Genomic DNA, 25,205 nt, shown 5'->3' with positions numbered 1-25,205 from the left:
CATTCTTCAGTATTCCTGACAATTCAATAGACAGGCTTTTTAATGAAAGGTTCACAAAAGGTGGCTTACATTGAGAAACATTTTAAATTAGCTTGCACAATTAGCCAGACAGACTACACTCATAAAAAAGGTATGGGGGCGGACTATTAGCTGTTTGCAAAAGACGTCAATGCTGACTTTTCCAGTGGCATCATAAAGCATTCATTTATTCACCATAGCAACAATAACGACACCAGTCAGAGAAGAAGAGACAAGAAAAACTGTTCCAAAAGGGGAATTGGTTTCTCCATGCTTTGGAAATGTAGTGTCCCTTGGGGACCATGGAAATCAGCCTCTGTCTTGGCAAGCTCTGCTTAAGCTTTTAAAAATCATTCACTTCCTCACTGTCTAACTCTGACACCTGCCAGTATAATTGCCTCCTCTTTAAAACCTAAGTAAAATGATGTGCAACTCAGAAATGGACTCTGATTCACTTGACACATCTTGATAGTGTCAAAACAACATTTCTAATCAAATAAAATGTAATATACTTTATTTCCTTGCTAGGAAATAAAGGAAATAATTTATGAATAGTAAGTTTTAGTTAAAATACTGAAATCCTAAATTCAGACTACTGAGAAATATTCAGTTTCATGAATGAGAGCTTTTAATGAATGGAAGAACTGTTAGAGATTCATGTGGCTACCTTAGACAGACTGCCTGATACACAAGCTTTGATTCCATCACTTGGCTTGCAGAGCCACAGTAATCAGAGGGATTTCTAGATCTTATTGTGCAATGTGGGCAGGTACGGCTGTAATGAATTCATGGATTATATGGCCAGTAAGTAGCACACTGATGTAGTTAAGAAATCTCCAACAGCATGCAGGATAGTTTTGCTATGGGCACATATGAATACAGCCCAAGATGTTTTCTTGCACATCTTTACTTACTTGCTCGACATGTGCATGAAGATTAAAGGGAAGATATGGGTTGCAGTTCAGTTTGTTACTGAGGTTTTAAGTTGTGGTACATATTGTGTGGGAGAGACCTCAATATTGAAGCAAAAATGAGATTTATATAATTATTATAACTTAATATTTAGTACATAATTAAAACTTGTTTGCACTTTTACTGAATATTAAGCTATAGCTAGAAGAATGTTATAGCCAGGATGCTTGGAATTATAATAATTCCTCTACCCCGATATAACATGAATTTGAATATAACACCGTAAAGCAGTGCTCTGGGGGGGGGGGGGGGGGGGTGTGCACTCCGGCAGATCAAAGCAAGTTCGATATAACGCGGTTTCACCTATAACACAGTTAGATTTTTTGGCTCCCGAGGACAGCGTTATATCGGGGTAGAGGTGTATATGTATAGCTAGTTATATTACAAAATGCTAAAGCTGGTCAAAGAAATTCCAGAAGCCTCCTGCTTCTGTCTCTCAAGGATGAGCAAACCTAAGGGGACTGAACATATAAAACACTAAAACTTTAAGCAGAGGCCTAACGGTAAAAAAGAAATGTAGGGTGTGCTATCAGAGCAACAAATCTAGGTAAACTGGGCTCTACCAACCGCCACCCTCTTGCAAGAAAATCTGCTTGTGTTGTTGTAGAGCAGGGTCAGCAACCTACGGCACGCGAGCCGATTTTGAGTGGCATGCAGAGCTCCCTGCCATGGTCCCAGCCCCCAGGCCCACTCAGCCCCCCCGCCCACTGCTCTCCCCTGCGGGGGCAGGAGGCAGAAGCTTGGTTCTGCGGCAGCCAAGCTTCCCCCCTCCCTCGCTTCTTCCCCCAGCGTGGTGCTTTCCGGCCCCTCCTCCTCTCCTTCCCTGCGCCGATCAGCTGATGGCCCTAGCAAGGGGGAGGGGGAGGGGGAAGAGCGGCAGCGTGCACCCAGCTCTGTAGGGGACGCAGAGAGAGGTAGGGACGGAGCCTGGGGGAAGGAGGTGGAACAGGGCATATCCCTTCCAGCCCCCTGCCATGAGCTGCTCAGGGCAGGGGGCTGGGAGCACTCCAGCCTTCTGCCCTGCACCCCCTCCCCTCTGCCCTGAACCCCCCCACCCCAACACACACCCAGCCTTCTGCCCTGCACCCCCACGCCCCGCAGCCTTCTGCTCTGACCCCCCTTCCCCAGCCCTGACCCCTGAAACACTCCCCCTCCCCCCAGGTCTGGGGTCCCGGCTGCAGGCCCTGATCAGCCCTCTGTCGGCCTAGGTGAACAGAACCCCAGGCTGGCAGTGAGCTGAGCAGGCTGGTGGCGTAAGATCAGCATTTTAATTTAATTTTAAATGACGCTTCTTAAATATTTTGAAAACCTTGTTTTCTTTACATACACTAGTTTAGTTACATAATATAGACTTATAGAAAGAGACCTTCTAAAAACGTTAAAATGTATTACCGGCACGCAAAACCTTAAATTAGAGTGAATAAATGAAGACTCGGCACACCACTTCTGAAAGGTTGCCGACCCCTGTTGTAGAGAAAAACATGTTTTAAACTTTTGTTTACTTCTTAAATGTTGAAATGACAGATACCTTTGTGAAATGCATACCTGCAAATATGTTAGCTAAATGCAAAGCTCTTAATGTCATTGCTGTGTAAATGGTAAAATGCTTTATGTACCAATATGGAATCTAGTGACCTTGCTAATCTAGAGTAAGAACCATTTACATGTAGAATATTTATAGTGATGGGTAATTAATTATTGGCAGTGCACAAGCTAACCCTCAACCAACTCCAAAGAAACAACTCTAATTATTTAAGCTGAAGACTTTGTAAGAGGTATTTAATTTAAAAAGACTGCATTGAGAACTAAATCCTTTTGTAGAAAGAACAGGAGTGTTTGGACTTTTTGAAAACAGAATTTTATTTTCTTTCAAATGCTCATAAAATTGAAACTATCTCAAAAAATGGGCCGAATAAAAAGAAAGTTAAAATTAATTTAAAAAGTAATCTGGGTCTTTCTTGCCATAAGAAGAACAAAGGCAATTAAAGAAATGTTTCATATTCATTAAACAGATGGCATACTCAGGAGCTAGAAATGTCACCTAAGCCAAAACAGAAGGCATGAAGCCAACAAAAGAGGGACAGCAAGCAACCGAAGGAGGTATGCTTTCCTATAATTTCAGGAAAAGAGGAAGAAGAAGGGTCTGAAAACACTTGAGTGAGCACCTCACACACACATCATCTACTTCCCTGCTCAAACATAGCACTTCACAAGCAAACTGACACACACACACAACTCCAGAAGAAACCAACTCAATGAAAATATCCCAAAGACTTCAACATGGACTGATGAGAGGAAGTTAACAGGGGATTAGTTTTAAACAGGGGTGGTGGAGTCTTCCCAAAAGAAGGGGACCAGGGCCCCTCCGCTCCCACTCCTACCCCTCTTCCCCCTGAGGCCCTGCCCCCGGCCAAGTCAGAAGCCAGAGTGGGGCCGGGAAGCCTGGGCCCCACCACCTGCCCGGGGTGGGGCGGACCTGAGAGCAGCCCCTGGCCCATGTCTCTGCCCTCCTGACTCCACCCAAGGCAGGTGAAGAGTCTTCAGCTCCCCACAGCTCCCTGGTCTCCCCGAATGGGCTCCAGCAGCCGGCCCAGCTGGGGGGGCAGGGCCTCATGAAGAAGAGGAGGGGCAGAGGTGGGGCCTGTGGCAAAAAGTGTACCGGCAGGCCCATCCACTTTCAAAAAGTGGGAGGGCCATGGCCCCGACCCCCGTTCCAGCGTCCCTGGTTTTGTAATGATTTTGCTGGAGTATTAAAATGTTGTTGTAACTTAAAAGACTTTTCTCCTGTTAATCAACAAGTGATTAGACTATACTCTGGAGAGGAAATGGGGGCTAGAAATTGGTAAACAGAGAAACAGTGGGACATAGCTGGACTGAAGATTCCTAATATTCATAATTTGCCTGTCTTAGAACAGATCCTTAAATGGCTTATTCTAGGTAACTAATTTTAATATTTTCTTCAATTTCATAGGATTTAGTTAAGGCTGCTTACTTTCCCCAAATATAAACTGTCTGGTTATTTATTAATAAGCAACAGGATCCACTTGCCATAACACAAACAGTTTTAGGTATCTAATAAGATATTAAAATTGAATTAAATACACTTTGGGGAAATAATATGCTTTGGTCTTAATTTACCAGGAGAAAAGCACCCCCAGAGGTAGTACACTCCCAATGATGTAATCTCTGTTAAAGCTTTTCGCAGAGAGATATACAGAAGAGATTGTATTGGAAGTCACCAGTTTATCTCTTGTATTATATCATTTGTGGTACTTTGTTTAATGTTTTTTTTTTCCTTTCTAAGGAAACAGCAATTGTTAATAACTGTGATGATTTCACTTGGTCTTGATTATGGCATTCTCAAAGGTGACTAAATAGTGGGAGCCATACCCCTGAGTTGGCAGCAAGACAAACAATTAGTAAGAGCTCGCCTGCCATTTCTGGACCAAGTATTTTTAGTAATTTTTTAAATAAAATTATTTGGTGGTCCAACGGTTTAAAACTGTCCTTCTCTTTTCCTCCCAAAATATTATATCTTAAACTGCAAGTGGATTCACAGACAGAGCTATGGGCAAGACTGCTCTTCTCCAGAAAACTATGATCTTTATTTTGGATGTGGAGACTGCTACACTGTCTACACTATATCTGTCACTTTAAAATTAGGCTAGTGTGTGTCATATGGGCCTACATCTTGACATCAATATTTGCTCTGAAAAAGAAGATTATTTTACCTGTACAGTAACCTTTTTTTCAATGTTCTTCAAGTTGTGCAGTCCTTATACATGCTCCACAGCTGGTGATTGCATGTCGAGTGAACATATTCACAGCACTTTCTAGTTAGCAGTGCCTGGGGGTGGTGCATGCTCCCTTGTGCACTCAGTGAGGGTATAAAGGGTGGAGTCACCCCTTCAGGTCCTTCACCACTTGGCGAGCTCATAGCTTGTGGACTCTGAAATAGTGGAGATCAGTCGTGGAGTGAGTGTGGTGCATGGATTACACATCTTGAAGAACATCCATTACTGTACAGGGAAGCTCTTTTTCTTCTTCCAGTGAAAATCTGTATCATATTCACAGCTGGTGACTCCCAAACAGTCGTTCTTCCTAGATGCAGGTACAAGGAGTTCACACCAACAGGGACTGAAGCACGGTCTTGCCAAACCCAGGATTGACCTTGGTTGCTTGCACTAGTGCAGGGATCGGCAACCTTTGGCACGCGGCCGGTCACGGTAGGCACCCTGGTGGGCCGGGCCAGTTTGTTTACCTGCCGCGTCCACAGGTTCGGCCGATCGCAGCTCCCACTGGCCGCGGTTCACTGCTCCAGGCCAATGGGGGTGGCGGGAAGCGACGGCCAGCACATCCCTCGGCCTGTGCCGCTTCTCACAGTCCCAATTGGCTTTGTCAATGTGTGAGCAGATGACCAAGTTGCTGACCTGCAAATGTCCCTTATGGGAAGCCGCTAATGCAGTCTGTGCTCTGGTGGAACGCATTAGTTAGTACTCTGCTAGTGGGAGGTGCCGCTGCCAGGCAAAAGCATAAACCAATGCACTGGGCTATCCAGCTAGATACTCTCTGGGTGGACATTGCCTGCCCCCAACCCTCTCTCCATAAGCAACAAAAACCTGGTGGATTTCTGAAAGTACCTAGTCCTATCCAAGTAGAATAGCAGGGCCCTTCTCACATCCAGTGTATTTAACTACTGCTCCACCCTTTCCGCATGAGGTTTCGGTAAGAATACAGCCTTATTAATGGTTTTATTGATGTGGAATTTGAATACCACCTTAGGCAGGAATCTAGGGTGGATATCATTGCCCTTATGTATGATAGTGTATGGTGTTACTGCCATCAAAGCCTGTATCTCTCCTAGCAGCCAGGTCAATGTAACTACCAGGAGAAAGGCAACTTACACACACCCACAGAGAGAGAGAGAGAAAAATGGATATGTTGCCAATGGCATAAATTAGGCCTCCATGAGAGGACCCAGATTGAGGTCCCACACTGAGACAGGGCACTTAGGTGGCGGAAAGATTCTAGAGATGCCATCCAGGAACCTCTTTGCCATTGGGTGTGAAAAGACAGAGAAGTGGTCAATCAGTGGATGTACGGCCAATATGGCTGTGAGATGCACCTGCAAAGAGCTTAGGGAGAATACTACTGTTTCAAATGATAGAGTTACTCCAGTATATGCTAGACACCTGCTTGGTCCAACGAAATATATTACCTCAACCACCTTGTCTCTCATATATCCTGGGACCAAAACAACTACAACAACACTTCAAACAACATATTCAAAGTAAAACACACTGGGACAAAATTTGCTTTTGCTGGGAGAAAACCCTTCTTCCTCTTGTTTTAAGAGGGGGTTTGAAAGTAATGGACAGTTACCTGGTAAAGAACAAAAGAAGCAGTTCACCCCAGCCATAATCTATAAAGGGATCTCAGTGGGGAACTGGGGAAGAGAGCCATTTTGCACCAGAGCATGATGAGGGAGGCTGCTGTAGCAGCATGGTAGAAAGGGGGTGGAAGATGCTACCTGTCTACCTGCCCAATGGAACACAGATGATGCCCCAAGAACTCCCAAGGAAAAGGTGAATTAGTGAAGGACATTGTGGTTAGGATGTTTCATTGTTTTGGGAGATCTGTAATCTGTACTTTTAGTGATTAAATATAGCAGTGCACTAATATGTTAGACTGGGCTGTCTGACTATTGTGTGTCCTGGAGAGACAAACTGTAAACCAGAAGTTTCATGTCTCTGGTGTGGAATTATGGGAGAGGGGTTTGTTTAAGTTTTGGGGAGTCTAAAGGGTCAGCGGTTTGCCCAGAATGGCTAGGCAGCTAGATAGCAAGTTCCTACACTTAGACGGGGGGTGCCAGATAGGAGGTCTGCGCCCTGAGTGTGTGCCTAGAGATCTGAAGTTTTGGGCAGTGGCTGGACTCCATTCAGATGCCAGGGGCTTGATACCCCCAGACATCCAGAGCACAGAGGTTTGGATTCTCCACACAGCATTCCTAGTGGGTGGCCTGGAATTAATGCTTGCTAGAATCTGTGCCAACAAGTTCCTGGTTGATTCCTTCCTGCTATTTATTAGTATCTCCTGCACTGCGCTGGAGCACGAGCTCTCTGACAGCATCAACCAGTGAGTGTCCACACAGTCAGGGGGAGGGAGTGGAGAATTGGGTGCAGAAACCTGACCTCATTCTGAGTCAGAAGATTCAGGGTCACCAGAAGAGAGGCCTGGGGCACTATGGAGAAGTTGCGCAGCTCTGAATACCAGGTCTGTCTTGGCATGCTGGGGCCAGGAAGATCACTGTAGCCCTCTCATGCTGGATCTTCTGCAACACCTTTGGGAGCAGCAGAACTGGGGGGGAGAGGGAAGGAAGGAAGTGTAGAAGAGTGCCTTTATCCAGGGGAGGAGGAATGCATCCAACTAGGACACTGAGCCCCTTCCCCCACTTAAGCAATATCTGTGGCAAACAGGTCTTTGTGTGAGGTCCCCCATTTACAAAAACCAAGAAGAGACCCTCTCAATGAATTGAGCATTCATGATTCCTCATGAAACGTTTGCTCAGATTGTCTGCCATTATGTTGTCTAGCCCTGTCAAGTCAACTGCTAACAAACTGATGTCATGCCTCATGATAAACATCCATAGTTGCACTGCTTCCTGGCAGGGTCATTATGATCTGGTCCCTCCTTGCTTGCTGAGGTAAAATACTGCAGCCATGTTGTCCGACATCATCTAAATGGAATAGCCCTGAATGTCCAGTAGGAATACTCTTCAGGCATTGTGCATAATCCATAGTTCCAGTATGTTTGTGCATGAGGACCTCTCCATCACTGACCACTGGCCCTGGGCCAAAAGGTTGCCATATGTGCCTCCCATCCAATCATGGAAGCAACTTTAAGTATGATCCTGGATGGAAGATCTGGAGAAAATGGGACTCCACTGCAGGAGTCGTGGGGAATATTTCCACCAGTCCAGAGAGTGAAGGACTGATGGTTAGATGTATACGAGCAAATCCAAATGCTGTCTGCAGCAAGTTAACAGTATCTATGCCTGCAGCTGACTAAAGTGGAGCCTTGCACGTGGTGTGTCGAAGATGCAGGCTGGCTTGAGGACCATCAGCATGATGAGGACCATCAGTCTCTTATCTGAGTTTGAGGGTTGGACTGTAGATCAAAGCACAAGTTCTGCAAGGTCCCAAATCAGGCAGGCCAAGGCCTTGGTAACATCCATCACAGTCCCTATGAACACTATCGGTCATATGGGCTTAAAGGTCAATTTCTTTATGTTCACCTGCAGGCCCAGATGTGACGGCATCTCAAATATCTTCACACTGGACTGCACCTGGGGCTCTGAGTGACCTCTGACTGGCCAGTTGTCAAATTAGGGAAACACGTGGACACCTATCCTTCTGAATTAGGCCTCCACCACTGCCAGACATTTTGTAAATAATGTGGGTGATGTTGAGAGATGGCAAAACTTGGCACTAGTAGCGATTGTCTCCTAATGCAAACCTCAGGAAGCACTTGTGGGCTCAATGAATTGTGCTGTGGACATATGAATCCTGAAGGTTGAGGGCAGCATACCAATCCTTCTGATCTGGGGATAGGATGCTGGATGCCATGGATACCATCTAGAACCTGAGCCTTTTGATGTAGGTGTTCAGGCCGCAGGATAGCTCAAAGACCTCACTTTTGTGGGGGGGATGAGGAAATATCTTGAGCAAAATCCTTTTCTCCTTTGCTGCAAGATGACCTCTTCTATGGCACTGAGAATAAGAGGGACTGAACCTCCTGGTGTAAAATGCTCTTAGTGGCTGGGGTATAGACCGCCAAGAACCTGAGTGTGGCCCTAGAGTCTTTAAGTGACCTCATGGCCTCATCCATCCTGTTGTAAAACAAGGAGCAACCTTCAAAGGTCCCTGATTGCAGTGTGTAGCTCCCTTGGAATTCCCCAGGATGAGAGCCATAACAAATGCAGCAGCCATTGCCAGGAGGCTGCATCTGTGGCACCTAAAGCCGTCTGAAGGTCAATTTTAAATATCCAGCTGCCCCTCTGACACCAAAGCCTGGAATTTGCTTCTGTGTTCTCTAAAGTTGCCATTAGTTATAAAAGATGTTATGATCTTACAGTGCAGCCAATGCCTACTCCGGCACCAGGGCTTCAGCTGGAAAGGACAAGGCGGTGTTGTCCAGCCTGGCTGCTGCTGCTGTGCCCCTCATCCTGGGCATGCAGAGATGATTGGGGCTCCTTCAGGTGAGGAAATGTCAACCTACACCTAGAATACACTGGAGAGGCCAAACCCATGGCAAACTGAGGTTCTCCTGGAGCCCACATATGCCACTGGAGGCCACAGAGGCTGGTACCAGCTGTCAGAATACTGGTATAGGTTGATACTGGGATCATAATGCTTTAGAGGCTGGGCTCCCTTCCCTGGTGTGAACACGTGGATTTGGCTGTGAATAAATATGGGCTGAGGATGACAGGTAGCACTCCGAGAGTGGAAGAGTCATCCCTGGCATTGGCAGCACCAATGGTATCAGTCCCAAGGGGCAGAGAGATCTTCCTGCAGGCAACACCAGACCCAGGAAATGGGACTGTGGAATTGATATATGGTGCTTGCATTTCTGAAGGGGCAAGGAGACTTCCCCATGTGCATGGCGGGAGGCTCTATTTTTGAAGAGGTATCCTGTACCTAACCCCAATAAGCCTTGGAAATTAAGGTAATGGTTCTGCAATTGCCCTGTCACCATGTGGAGTCAATTTCATAATCAGGGGCCCAAAATTAACCTTGAATCTGGTCTGTCAGATCTTGCATGGACAGATCTTTGGCACGTGCAACAAGACCCATCTATTTTCACAGGCAGTTGGGGAAGGGGCAGATTGAGGGATGTCCTGAGGAAACTGGGGAGGTTTAAATTCATAAAGGAAGATGATGTGCAGGAGTTAATATGATGGGGATATGTCTTATTCCTCTGGCTGTGTGTATTTCAAATTCTTTAAAAAGTTCCTTGAGCTATGGGCAGGCAGTTTTGTGTCCACATTTGAATAAATATTGAGTAAGGAGTCAATAGAAAAGGAATAGGAAAACTCGTTTCTTTGATAAAATATAAGTTTCTCTGCCACATGTAATAGAAGTCTACATAATAGTAGTTACCTTTATATACAGATTATTTATACATCCAAGCGGGGTGCATACTTGGATTTTTTGTCAAATTCAGCACTCATTATTAACAGTTAAGATAAAAAATCATAGAATAAGATTACAAATTAAGGTGCAAGGTAAAGACTATTTTCCATGCTTTCATATTAGGTCATCTCCAGACCAGAAGATCTTTTCTTTATATATTTCACCATAAACATTAAAAAACAAGACCAAGAAATTTGCACTTTGCAGAGGAATGGGTGGTACAACATTTAAAGGGGAAAAAGCCACTAGATTCTATGGGATTAGATTAATAATTTAAGTGGGCCAAAAGATGACAAATTCAGTTTTATTTACTCAGATATTAAGTAAATAATACAGGAGGAAGGAACCGAACTGAAAAAATGTGTGATAAACAGGACAATAATCCAGCACATTGATTAGGAAAGAGAGTTTAGAGGTTATTGTAGAAAAATCATTAAAACCATCATTCTGTTGCACAGCAGCAGTTAAAAAAAAAATCAAAGAAGATACTAGCTTGTATTAGCAGAGGAACTGCATAATAAATCAGAGTTTATACCGAACAAGAAATTTGTTAGATGCCAAATGGAATATCGTGCACAGCCATGAACAGTGTAGAGAGACAAGATGGGTGAAGTAATATCTTTTATTGGACTAACTTCTGTTGGTGAAAGAGACAAACTTCTTAATTACACAGAGCTCTTCTTCAGGTCTGGGAAAACGTATTAAGAGTGTCACAGCTAAATGCAAGATTGAACAGACAGTTTAGCATAAGTAGTTAGCACAAGAATGTTAAGATGACAAAGTCAAGCCTCAAAAGTCAGGAAATTGGCCATGCAACTTTATTTCGGCACCCTGGTACATAACAATTATGATACAGTCTTTAATTATTTGATCACATATTATTTGCACTTCCTAACATTTGAGTATTTGACTGTGCAACTGTAAAATTCTTTTAACATAGGCTTTTGTATGACAGAGGAAAAATTATTTAATGGTAAAAGCAACTGAAGCCAGAGGAGAAACAGTAAATAAGCTAGCTCAAGCGGCATTTGGGTTATCTGACAAATACAGTCCAGTGTGGATAGGACAAAATTTGATTAAACCAAGATAAAATTGTTTCTATTAGGAATCAATGCAAATTTAGAATTATTATCCTTTGCACAAAGAAACACAATGCACAGTGAATTGAAAAGAAACACAATTAAACAAAACAAGATGAACCTTTTAGGCCTTGACTAGACAATTCACTGTGCCTGGGGACAGGGCAATTGCAGAATCAGGGCCTTGTTTTCCAAGATTTTTAACAAGGACTGCTCAGCGGTACCTCACACAGAAGTTGTGGGCTTGATGCAGGAATTGCTGCGTGAGGTTCTATGGCTTGTGTTATGCAGTAGGTCACATTAGATGATCATAATAGTCTCTTTTGGCCTTAAAAGAATCTATAAACATTATATAGCTAAATCAACCATTGGTATTTACTGACAAATATGAACTGCAATCATTGTTGATACATATTCCTTGTTAAATTATTTTTAAAGCTCAGTAGAGGAACAATAGAAATAAAGATACTGCTCCTTATCCATTTTCCAGGAAATAATATGTGTGGCTCAAAGACTTGTTATTAAAATAGTCAAGGGGACTATTTTCAGTTTCACAATGTTTTCATTTGTTTTTAAGTAAGATATGTAATCCATGCATTCTTTATAGTTGTTTAATTGTGTTAGTAGTAACTTCCCAGATATCCAGTGTAATACTCAGCAATGTTAATTGTGGATTTAATTGTGTGATTGTAATCTAGGATTTTTAATACTTGGTGGTAATTTCTTCTTACCACTGTATCTTTGTACACTTCCACAAAATGTTTCTGCCTTCTGTGTAACTGCTTAATGTGCATGTTTTTTGCTCCAGTTTAGTGGATGTCAAGTACAAACCACATAATGAATTTTTAAGTTTTTTTTTATATTAAACATTTAGCATTAGTGTCAGGGCACATCTGTTCCCAATATTTATTTCTAGCTTTTATGTGCAAGAACTATTCAAACATTCTCTTAAACTGAATAATGTTTCGATTTACTGGTTTAAATTTTCATATGCGGTAATAATGGATTTGTAAATTTCTACAGTATGGCTATAATAACTGGTTGGACAGATATATACTGAGAGAGAGGTAATTCCAATGCCCAAACTAAAGGAATTAGCACAAATTAGCATGAGATACATATTACTCTTAATCGTTGAAAGGATATTAGCACATACAAAAACAATCTTCTCTAGACAAGATATCCTCTTACTACCATTAAAAACTATATTATTGTTCAATATAGTTTTAAGATTATTCTATAGTGGGGTATAGTTTATCCATTGTGGAAGTTTTACATTTCTTTTTTTAAACAACATTTCAGTTTGTATCTTACATTTGGATATATTTATATTAATTTTGTGAGCTTTATAAAAAACAGTTTTCAAACATATTCCCTCTCATTTCTCCTTCAGTTGCTGTTACCCACGCAAGTACTTTAACTAAAGAAATATGACTATCAAGTGTTGAACACCAAAATCTGTGCTGAAGTCAAGGGACTTGAGGGTGCTCAGCACACTGCAGGATTAGCCCCTTAAACAGCTGCAGTATCTAACTCCAGAAGTGGAAGACTCAACCTCTACATATCTCTTTTCCTATTCTATCTCACAGGGTGAAGCAAGAATTAACGTTTTAAACAATGGATCCTCACGTGAGAGGCTAATGTGTCTATTTTAAAAATAAAAATATATACCTAGTAAAATGGACAATTTAGAGCCCTGGCAATATCTCCTGCTGAATAGCACCATTGAAAAGTAATAAATAATAAATCATTCAGAAGAAAATGAGTTTTATTGTTGTCTGTCAGCTTATATATGAAAGAAAAATTCTTTTATTCAACAATACTATTTTTCCTTTTTGGTACTCAAGATTTCAAAATGTAACCCAAAATAATAAACTTAGGTAATAATTACTCCTGGAAGAAAATATAAGAAAATCTGTAAGGTGTAGTTAAACATGTGCTATGTTGGCCTTAAATTATCTTGAGCCATCAATGCCATCAAATGACAGACAATACTTGTAACTTGGAGTTTTTGAAAAAATACTCCCGTGAAATAGTCCTTTTAGATATACTTCTAAATCAGGTATTTGGCTGAATGGGTTAATTTGAGCAATGTGGTTAGAAGGGGGATTATTAGCCAAAGTACAGGCAATTATGTAGGCCAGAATGGCATTTTCCTGACCATGTTTATATTCTTAACAATCTGGGGAGCAAGCCAAACAATTTCAACAGAATGAAGAATTTTGTTAGGATACCTTTGAGGGGATCGAAAACATGAACGCATGTTCTACACAACCAGTACAATGGTAAGAGAGTTTTTTTTGAAAAAAGCAGGTATAAAAAAAACATACCCTATGTGTGTCTCCGTCGTTCTACCTTCACCAGTGAAAACACACCTAGCTGCTAAAGTATCACCAAAGCTAATGTCTACAGGGTGTTCCACAGGATAGAAGGCCTGAAAAAGAATCCAAGGAAAATGGTGTATTAGAATTAGTGAACACTCTCAATAGGTGACTTCCTCTGTATTCTTATTTTATTTGTGAATCATTTTCTAATATAAATAATTTCATTCTCTATGTTAAAATATATGCACACAAAAATAATATGAATCTGAAATTAAAATGCTTTAAAGGTGATCCACAGAACAATTAACATAATTCTATGATAACTAATCAGACTCAGTGAAAGAAATGAACAGAACATAAAACCCCAACAAAACTAAAACTACTTTAAGAGCCACACCTCTCTCTCGGTGGCTCCCACTACATGTGTCTTAGCACAAATCATGCTGGTGACATCAGTTAGCAAAAAACCTGCTGAACACCCTGTATACTAGCTCGCTCGTGAATAAACAACTGCTGGTTTTGTTTGTTTTACTCTCTGGGACAACTTCACTATGTTTTTAAAAGGTAAAAATATGTCAAGGATATAAAATAATGAATTATGAATCTTGCTCACAAGACTGCTTTCTGTATTACTAGATATATGCAAGGCAGTGCTGAGAATGCAGACTGCCAGTACAGGAGCTGTTCTCCTTTGTGAAGAAGGGAGATAGGAAAGGAAAGAGAGCAACTAGGATCCCCACCTTCTAAGTAACTGAGTGGAGAAATAAAGAGATAAAGGAGAAATTTTCTTCTATTGTTTCTATTTCCTTTCCTGTCAGCTGCCTGGGATGAGGAAAGAAAAATGGCACAAGTGTCAGAATAGCCAAAGGCAATCGTGTGTCATAAAAACACAACTTGCTATTACATTGTGAAGTCTGCATCATAATATTGCAGCAAAGCACAGCAGTGTTCGGTAGTGATGGCACAAAATCACATACCAATGAAATATGATGTAAATATGACTGTCACAGTATAATTTTGTGGCTCTCCAACTCCAGTTGATGAAAAACGTTAATTATATGTTATAGTCTGAACACAATACTATACATTTTAAAAACAAGAATATATCGTGCAAAGCTAAAGCAGAAATACATAAAACAGATTTAGACTTTGCTGCTCAGTTTTAAATAAACATAATTAGAAACAAGAAAAAACTAAACAAACCTGTGGTAGTTGCGGACTCTGTCTACCAATCAAGGTCCACTGACCATTTCTCACTCTGTATCCACTTACCACCTTACCTACAATAAACATTTACCACTGCATGAATGTCATATATAATACTTTAGAAAAATCAACATATTTTGTATTTGCTATTTTTCTATTAAAGATGTATTACTTAAATTAATAGACTGATTTATTGAAGAAAAATATTTTAAACAATTAAGTAAATTTTCTGTTGAAGTTTAACTAATGCGATAATAAGATTTTTGGATTTATATTTAACTCAGATTGTAAGTTAAAGTTGGATAGCATTTTAGTTATATTAATTAGAAAAAAGAGGCAAATACTTGATATTACAGCGGCAATGAACTCTTACCTAATCGGTGTGTATGAACTCTATAGGCAAAGAGGTGCATTGGATACTTTTGATAATGGCAGGCAATATCTGCATCAACCACTGTTAAAACATAAACAGCAATAAAACATTTTAAAAATGCTACTTATTCATCCAAGGAAAGTGATTTTTACAGTACTTCACGGAAACATATACATTTGGAAGCAGTGTATAAAAATCTGCAATGTAGATTCAGGTTTAAAAGGCCGTGGACAATAATCTCTTACATTTCTATAGGAACTTTAGCCCAAAATGATCCCCAAATACTTTCACAAAGAAACTGACATACAAATTATACACATGGACCACTTCAAGCATTACTGAGATGCATCTACTTCTGGGCTGAAACCTAGAAGCTACAGCAAATAGCTCTTCAATAATTTAGAACAATACATTTGCTTATATATTATCAGGTTGAACACTACAGAAAAAAACATAGATAAGAGACAAAAAAGATAACCACATCAGGGAAACTTAGATAGGCAAATTAAGCATAGTAAAAGAGAGATGATAACAGAGGTTTCATTTTAAAGGTATTTAATGTATAAAAACCACATATAATCACAAGGCAATTTCAGAGAGTCAGATTCAGGCATGGACACTAAAGGGGCTGTGTCTAGGGTCCTGTCTGCTGGAGTCTCTCACACAATCCTATGCCTTTGTGGATAAGGGTTTCCTTTGGGAAAGACTGGGAGCCAGAGTCTGGGAAGAAAGTAAGGCACCAGCTTGCACAAGGGACATGTTGCACAGCAGACAGCTCTTCTACAGGGGCCTCCTGTAACCAACCATCTCTTCTTTTTACCATGTCAAAATAGCTGGGCAGGTTAGAGTAAAACAGCCTATAAAGAACTGTTAAAGTGGGTGAACACCAAAAGGTCCAAAGTTATTAATGGAGCTGGGAAATTGAGAAATTTTCATCTAAATGATTTTTTGACAGAAAATTCCATTTCTGCACAATGAAAATTTTCTGTGAGAAAGTTTCAATTTTGCAGATTTTTTAAAATTTTATTTTCTGTCTGAAAACGCATCAAAATATTTAGCTTTGGTTCAGACAGACTCAAGTAAAAATATTAAAGTTTGCTGAACTGACCTAAAATGTTTATTCAGTGATAGTTAAACATTAGACTGCATTCCATATGGTGGTGCATTGCCCCAGAGGAGTTGTGGTTAGGAGACAATGGGGGCAATCAGGCATCCAAGCTACAACTCCTGTGAGGCAACATACTGCCACAGGGAACTGCAAGGTAATGTTGAACTGGCTCAAAATGAAACACGTTAGGTGTGTTTAATAAACAGACATTTAACATTTTGATTTGGGAATATCAAAATTTTTTGATTGAAAATACCACAATGAAACATTTTCCCATTTCTGGACCAAAATGTTTTGGAAGTTTTTGTTTCATTAACAAGTTTCAATATTTCAACTTTTCGTCACAATTTGGGAGAAAAACAGCATTTTGAAATATCAAAAATTCCTGCAAGGAAAGAAATTCCAACTTCTTAGTAAATAAGGAAATCTGTAGCGTAGGGGTTGGCAACCTTTGGCATGCGGCCCATCAGGGTAATCTGCAGGCGGGCCACAAGACATTTTGTTTATTAAGTAAAAATTCGCTGTTCCTGGCCAATGGGAGCTGCGGGAAGCGGCAGCCAGCTTGTCCCGGCAACTGGGAGCTGAGGGGGGCTGTGCCTGCGAATGTCCAACGTAAACAAAATGTTTTGTGGCCCACCAGCAGATTACCCTGATGGGCTGCATGTCGAAGGTTGCCAACCCCACTTTAGCAGATTAAGAGAGAGATCCCAGCAACTTCAGATGTTTCAGTAGGTTGCAGATGAAGTCAGAAACGGGATAAAGAATGAAATATTGCAATCTTAGACATTAGCAAATGTTCCTGCATGTATTACATTTTTAAAGAAAAAATAGCCACCTATTTTTGGCCCAAGAAGTGCACTTTTTATTGGCAAGTGAAATGTTTGTTTCTTTAAGTGGAAGAACTAGGCCAAAAAAACCCAAACCAAAACAACCCCCCCACACACTTTAATAGTTGCCTACTGATTGTGTAATTTTAAAAAACAAAATCCAAAACAACTTTCAGATTATGTTACATTGATGATTATTCTTCTATAGCATACTGTTAGGCTCTTTGAACCTAGTCTGATGGAACAGCAATCTAAATTGAAGAGAGTAGGTATTTTTTAGTATTTATTTTAGTTAGCAATAAACTTTCACCTATGATTTTGCAATTCAGAGAGTCTCCGTGAAATTATTTTCCATATTAGACAGATGAACACCAGAAGATAAAAATTACACAGATTGCTTTATACGGTTCTCGCTCACCTTTTTCCCCTGGTGGTATAACAGTATTCACAGACATCATAAGATACATGCCAGCAATCAAAGGTTGCCTGCAGAAAAATAACGACATTTACCTCAAAGCTCCATAAGCCAATTAATTGGTAAAATAGTCCTCTGCAGGCTATACGATCCATAACAATTAAAAGTCCCCATAGATACTAAACCTAAAATGTTGTATTACTATTAAAATCAATTTTCAAGGTGGAGATTCATAAAATCATAGGACTGGAAGGAACCGCAAGAGGTCTTCCAGTTCAGTCCCTTGTACTGAAGGCAGGATTAAGTATTATCTAGACCGGGGTGGGCAAACTACGGCCCGGGGGTCACATCTGGCCCTTCAGATGTTTTAATCTGGCCCTCGAGCTTCCTCTGGGGATCAGGGTCAGGGGCTTGCCCCGCTCAGCACAGCTCCTGGAAGCAGCGGCATGTCCCCCCTCCGCGCCTGCAGCTCCCATTGGCAGGGAGCTGTAGCCAATGGGAGCTGCAGGGGTGGCGCCTGTGGATGGGGCAGTGCACAGAACCCTCTGGCCTCGCCTCTGCTTAGGAGATGGGGGCGGGGGGAGGGACATGCTGCTGCTTCTGGGAGCTGCTTGAGGTAAGCACCGGCCAGAGCCTGCATCCCTGACCCCCTCTCCTGTGCCCCAACTTCTTGCCCTAGCCCTGATCCCCCTCCTGCCCTCTGAGCCCCTTGATCCCAGCCCAGAGCACTCTTCTGCACCCCCAACCCCTCATCCCTCGCCCTACCCCAGAGCCCGCACCCCCTGCCCCAGTCCGGAGCCCTCTCCCACACCCTGACCTCCTCTTTTCTGGCCCCACCCCAGAGTCCTCACCCCGTCCCGCACCCCAACCCCCAATTTCGTGAGCCATACAATTTCCATATCCAGATGTGGCCCTTGGGCCAAAAAGTTTGCCCACCCCGATCTAGACTATCCCTGACAGGTGTTTATTGAACTTGCTTTTAAAAATCTCCAATGACAGAGATTCCACAACCTCCCTAGGCAGTTTATTCCAGTGCTTAATGACCCTGACAGTTAAAGTTTTTTCTAACGTCCAACCTAAACCACCCTTGCTGCAATTTAAGCCTATTGCTTCTTGTCCTATCCTCACAGATTAAAGAGAACAATTTTTCCCCTCCTCCTTGTAACAATCCTTTATGTACTTGAAAAGTGTTATGCCCCCCTCTCAGACTTCTCTTCTCCAGACTAAAGAAACCCAATTTTTTCAATCTTCAGTCATAGGTCATGTTTTCTAGACCTTTAATAATTTTTGTTGCTCTTCTCTGGACTTTCTCCAACTTGTCCATATCTTTCCTAAAATGTAGCGCCCAGAACTGGACACAATACTCCAGCAGAGACCTAATCAGCGTGGAGTACAGTGGAAGAATTACTTCTTGTGTCTTGTTTACTACACTCCTGCTAATGCATCCTAGAATGATGTTTGCTTTTTTTGTTCGTTTTTTGCGCAAAAGTGTTACACCGTTGACTCATATTTAGCTTGTGATCCACTATGACCCCCAGATCCCTTTCCGCAGCACTGCTTCCTAGGCAGTCATTTCCCATTTTGTATGTGTGCAACTGATTGTTCCTTCCGAAATGGAGTATTTGCATTTGTCCTTATTGAATTTCATCCTATTTACTGCAGACCATTTCTCCAGTCTGTCCAGATCATTTTGAATTTTAATCCTACCCTCCAAAGCACTTGCAAACCTCCCAGATTGGTATCATCCTCAAACTTTATAATTGTACTCTCTATATTATTATCTATATCACTGATGAAGATATTGAACATAATAGGACCCAGAATTGATCTCTGCTGGACCCCACTCATAATACCCTTCCAGCATGACTGTGAACCACTGATAACTACTCTCTGGGAATGGTTTTCCAACCAGTTATGCAGCCACTTTAGTATTTCCCTAGTTTGTTTATGAGAAGGTCATGCAAGACAGTATCAAAAGCCTTAATAAAGTCAAGATCTACCACTTCCCCCCATCCACAAGGCTTGTTACCCTGTCAAAGAAACCTATCAGTTTGGTTTGATATGATTTGTTCTTCACAAATCCATGCTGACTGTTACTTATCACCTTCTTATCTTCTAGGTGTCTGCAAATTGATTGCTTAATTATTTGCTCCATTATCTTTCCAGGTACTGAAGTTAAGTGGATTAGTCTGTAATTCCCCTGATTATCCTTATTTCCCTTTTTATAGATGGGTACAATATTTGCCCTTTTGCAGTCCTCTGGAATCTCTCCTGTCTTCTGTGACTTTCCAAAGATAATTACTGATGGCTCAGATATCTCTTCAGTCAGCTCCTTGAGTATTTAGGATATATTTCCTCAGGCACTGGTGACTTGAAGACATCTAACTTGTTTAAGGAATTTTTAGCTTGTTCTTTCCCTATTTTAGTCTCTGATCCTACCTCATTTTCACTGGCATTCATTAAGTTAGATATCCAATTGCTACTAAACTTTTTGGTGAAAACAAACAAAAAAGTCATTTAGCACTTCTACCATTTCCATGTTTTCAGTTATTGTTCTCTCCTCCTCCCCCTTCCCCCCCCGAATAAAAGATCTAATCTGTCCTTGGTTTTCCTCTTGCTTCTAATGTACTTGTAGAATGTTTTCTTGTTACCCTTTATGTCTCTAGCTAGTTTAATCTCATTTTGTGTCTTGGCCTTTCCAATTTTTTCCCCTATATGCTTGTGTTGTTTGTTTATATTAATCCTTTGTAATTTGACTTAAAACATTTTTTGTTGGACTTTTTTTGAGTTTCAGATAATAGAAGATCTCCTGGTTAAGCCAGTATGGTCTCTTGCCATACTTCCTATCTTTCCTACGCAGTGGGACAGTTTGCTCTTGTGCCCTTCACAATGTCTCATTGAAAAATTGCCAGTTCTTTTGGACTGTTTTTTCCTTTAGACTTGCTTCTCATGGGATCTTCTCGCTGAGCTTGCTAACGTCTGCCTTTTTGAAATCCATTATCTTTATTGTGTTGTGTTCCCTCCTACCATTCCTTAGAATCATGAACTCTATCATTTCATGATCACTTTCACCCAAGCTGTCTTCTACTTTCAAATTCTCAACCAGTTCCTCCCTATTTGTTAAAATCAAATGTAGAACAGCTTCTCCCCTTAGTGGCTTTCGCCACATTCTGAAATAAAAAAATGTCTCCAATACTTTCTAAAAACTTGTTGGATAATCTTGCCCTGCTGTGTTATTTTCCCAACAGATGTCTGGGTAATTGAAGTCCCCACCGCTACCAACTCCTGTGCTTTGCATGATTTTGTTTGTTGTTTACAAAAAGCCTCATCCACCTCTTTTTCCTGGTTAGATGGTCTGTAGTTGACCCCTACCATGACATCACCCTTGTTTTTTACCCCTTTTAGCCTTACCCAGAGACTTTCAACATGTCTTTTTCCTATTTCCATCTCAATCTCAGTGTATATATTTTTGATATATAAGGCAACATCTTCTCCCTTTATCCCCTGCCTGTCTTTCCTGAGCAAGCTGTACCCTTCTATACCAATATTCTAGTCATATGTATTATGCCACCAAGTCTTTGTGATGTCAAATAAGATGTCATACATTTCTCCCCCAACTTTTTTTTTTTTTAAAGATGAAGTAAATTTGAAAGCATTTTTCACAAGCTTGAGAAGAAATAGGGCAAACACTAAAATAACATTAACATGTATATTCCTCTTTAGTTTCTTCCCCACCCCAAATTTCTAATACCATACTAGGCTCCCAAACTAACATCATCCAATGGTGTTATGATGTATGTGTAGCATAATAATAAAAGTTACCTAGTGTGAGAGCATTTGACTAACAGGATATAAATTGTGCATTTTATTGTAAAGCTATAATGTTATTCAAAGCTTGTGTTCATGTGTGTTCATTTCAGGCTGTGCAAAAGAATTTTGGACCTGTTCCCACTGGAATAAGTGACCAAACTCACATCAGCTTCTATGGCAACAGGGGACCCATGGATTAAATTTGGATGAATTCCATGAAATGTATTCAAAGTACTTGCCTTTGATGGGTCAGATGTAACGTTACACCAGAGCAATCCTTGTGTTTATCTGCACAAAACATGAAACAGGAATTTAACAGTTTATTTTTAATGATTAGTAACTGTAAATGTTAAGTGATTTTTACTTAGTGAATAAAAAAATGTTAAAAGATAAGATGCCTTTGCTATACACGTTACATTTATTCTCCCTGCACCAGTCTTGATGGTGAAATTGTATTTGCATCACAATCCTCTGAACTGTGTTAGAATTTTTTTATTGTTCAGAACTACAGCAGTCTGAAAGTCATAGTGCTGCACTTAGTTTTTAAAGCAAAACCAGGAGTGATCTCAAGCGTGAAAAAGTAACAGAGACAGCATTTTTTGGCAGGGATTAAAAAATACAGAACTTTGTGCCTTGCAATGTATATGTGGGTTGCGGGGAAGGCATTTTTATAAAACCCGAAAGCAGTCATTTTGCTACACAACCAGCGAATTTAAATTTGACAGAAATGATTGAAAATGAATGATTTTGAAGAGGGGAATCTGAATTTTATTTTAATGGATAAAAAGTTTACTGACAGAAATGGCCACATTGCCTCATTATAAAGTCAAAGCATTTGCACTTAGATATTGTACTTGAAGAAAAAAATCATTTCATACAACTATTGAACTATTCACCAATCTCCATTATGTCCAACATCATTAATTTATTATGTAATCATTGCTCAATAATCGTAACACTTCAACTTAAAAAGGACACTGTTAACTTGATACCTAGTCAATTTCAAACAGAGTTAAAAATAGTTTCAGGTATTTAACCAGCTTGACTTTTTTTGTTTTGTTTTGTTTTCACAGCTATATCTTCCTATGATAGAAAATGTTTTACATAGAAACTGGCTATAGTGAGATAATGAAAGTGTCTATAGAATAACTGCCATTAAATACACAAAGTAAATAAACTGGATAAAAGACACAGACAAAAATTCTTATCTCCTAATCTTTTTGTTAATCTTATGTGATAGCTGTAGCAATTATAGGTGAAAAGTGTTCAAACAAATGCATTTTTTTAAACTGATGGTATCTTTAAATGTTTCAAACAATCAACCAGAAATAAGGTGTATGTGATATGGTTCATTATGATGCACAAGAAGAGACTGAACTGGTAATGACATTTTTTAGATAACTGGACTCTGCACTAAGGTAAGTCCAGGGAAAAGGATCAAGCTTTTTGTTACAGAACTAATTTGACAGATTAAAAAAGGATGGGGATATTTTCTGCTAACCAGGAAGTAACTGTACTTTCAAGAGAGTCAATTTGAACAGCGTGATGTTTTTTTTCATACTGGCATACACACCCTTAGCTCAAGAATGAGTGCTGAACATATACAGATGTGAGAAAAAGAGTGATCACAGTCTGACTAGTTAGGAAGGGTTAAGATTTAAATAAAAGCAGCATAAACTTTTTTATAACTAGATATTGTGTTGCATACAGCATCTCACTATTAACTGATGATCAGCTTTCTTTCATTAACATTTGAGTTTGCCTTAAATAAAACGCAAACAAAAATAGGAGAAAATATAAAATGGACAGTGGTGGAAAGTAACTAACTCTTTTTGTAGTACTGTGTACTCATGAATTATTAAAAAATGCTACATCAATAAAGAAAGTTGTCAAAACAATTTCTCTAGGTTCTCTCTTATTCCCATCACCATGGTATTTGAGTGTTTATGTTTCCTTGGTTACATTTTTCCAACAGGTATTTCTACAGCAAACAAACTGAAGCTGCAAGTCATCGGTGCTGAATCTTTCACACATAGAAACAAAGCAAAAAACTCTTCTTGATATGTGTAAAGGAAACAAAACTGAATGAAGCTTTCTTATCTTGATCATGGTTATCAGCCAGGTAAGATCCATTTACTGTAGTCATGTCAAATGTTCTGAAAACAATGTCTAGGAGACTTCTTGAAAAAAAGAAGTGTCATGAAGCAGAAACAAAAGCAGCCGAAAACTTAAGTGGCAACACAGATAAGAAAAGCAGATCTTTTCAATACAAATGGAACCTCTGACTGCATCTCATAAGCTTTGTGGAGTAAAGCCTAAAATAGAAAGAATTCTGTAACTCTTAATGCTCTTGTACAGTGGGTGAAATATGGCTTCAGCAGAAACCACAAGCACAGAATTTCAATTACATTCAATGTAACAATCCTGCAAATCGCCACAACAACACAACGATATTCTCAAAATTAGCCATTATTGTTGGCACATCTCTCTCCACATTACAAAAGAGCAAAACAACTTACCAAATACACATGGTTCACTATGAACAATGGGAAATGAAGACTTTTAATAGGAGGCTATTCTTTCTTAAATACCACATACGTTTTACGTAACATGATTGGTTTAGTACTAATCTTTTAAACAAAGCTTTAGTTAAGATAATCATAATGCCCAATGAGGTGAAAGACAGTACTTTCCCACTGAGAGAGTTATAAAACAAAGCTCTTGTTATAATGAGGGATTTTAATATGGATTTTTATTTGCTGAGAATTCTAAAAACCAGGAAAAACGCAAATCACTAACATGTATGCTTTTTAAGGAATAGCCTTACATATTTTGAATGATTATGTTATTCAGAAAATTACATGCATGGGACTGCATGTGAACTTTAAACCTGTCTAAAACTCCTTTACTTCAGATGTTTCATATTTTATAATTCCCAGCAACACATAGAATCATAGAATCATAGAATATCAGAGTTGGAAGGGACCTCAAGAGGTCATCTAGTCCAACCCCCTGCTCAAAGCAGGACCAATTCCCAGCTAAATCATCCCAGCCAGGGCTTTGTCAAGCCAGGCCTTAAAAACCTCCAAGGAAGGAGACTCCACCACCTCCCTAGGTAACACATTCCAGTGTTTCACCACCCTCCTAGTGAAATAGTTTTTCCTGATATCCAACCTGGACCTCCCCCACTGCAACTTGAGATCATTGCTCCTTGTTCTGTCATCTGCCACCACTGAGAACAGCCGAGCTCCATCCTCTTTGGAACCCCCCTTCAGGTAGTTGAAGGCTGCTATCAAATCCCCCCCCCTCATTCTTCTCTTCTGGAGACTAAACAATCCCAGTTCCCTCAGCCTCTCCTCATAAGTCATGTGCTCCAGACCCCTAATCATTTTTGTTGCCCTCCGCTGGACTCTTTCACATAATATTCAAATTCAAATGCACTAACACTGATGCATGTAGAACACTGGTTAAATTTTAACATTGAAAGAATTATTTTCATCAGAACAGGGCAAGTACTGAACCACTTTGTGTATGAAACACATTCAAATAAGTGAACAATGCATCAATACATTCATAAATAATGAAATACTCTATCAAAAATTAATGTGTCCTATTAAATTCTGAGTGATGACACACTGACCACACTCTAGTCTTTTTCCCCCCTGATCTATTGATCTTTTCTCAAAAAATGCATTTTTTTCCCCTCTCGAGATTTGAATATCGACATTTTGGGGGTCTCTATGGAAAACGAGAATTTATTTTCCATGCTCATAGGTCTCAGTTTATTTTGAGCACACAATTTAGATATATAGGGAGAAAAGAGGAAGAAGGCAAGATTGAAAGCTAGAGTAGACGAGGAAAAAATGCACTAAGCAGTTGCTG

At 40.3% G+C, this 25,205-nt stretch overlaps 1 protein-coding gene across 8 annotated transcripts in view; it reads right to left on the bottom strand.

Annotated features, from left to right (window-relative positions):
- PAM (peptidylglycine alpha-amidating monooxygenase) overlaps positions 1-25,205 on the bottom strand; it is a 224,126-nt gene that overhangs the window by 56,176 nt on the left and 142,745 nt on the right. For all 8 annotated transcript variants that reach the window (XM_034774559.1, XM_034774560.1, XM_034774561.1 and 5 more), the window contains exons 8-12: positions 21,563-21,611; positions 17,517-17,584; positions 15,164-15,244; positions 14,788-14,864; positions 13,591-13,694 (exon numbers count right to left, since the gene is read on the bottom strand). In XM_034774559.1, the coding sequence (XP_034630450.1) occupies positions 13,591-13,694; positions 14,788-14,864; positions 15,164-15,244; positions 17,517-17,584; positions 21,563-21,611 (379 nt within the window). The remainder of the gene's footprint in view (positions 1-13,590; positions 13,695-14,787; positions 14,865-15,163; positions 15,245-17,516; positions 17,585-21,562; positions 21,612-25,205) is intronic.

The sequence above is a fragment of the Trachemys scripta genome, chromosome 6 (genome assembly GCF_013100865.1).
Source record: "Trachemys scripta elegans isolate TJP31775 chromosome 6, CAS_Tse_1.0, whole genome shotgun sequence".
Taxonomy (NCBI): Eukaryota; Metazoa; Chordata; order Testudines; family Emydidae; genus Trachemys; species Trachemys scripta.
Note: the sequence above shows the minus strand (reverse complement) of the source record. Positions and strands in the feature narration are given on the sequence as shown.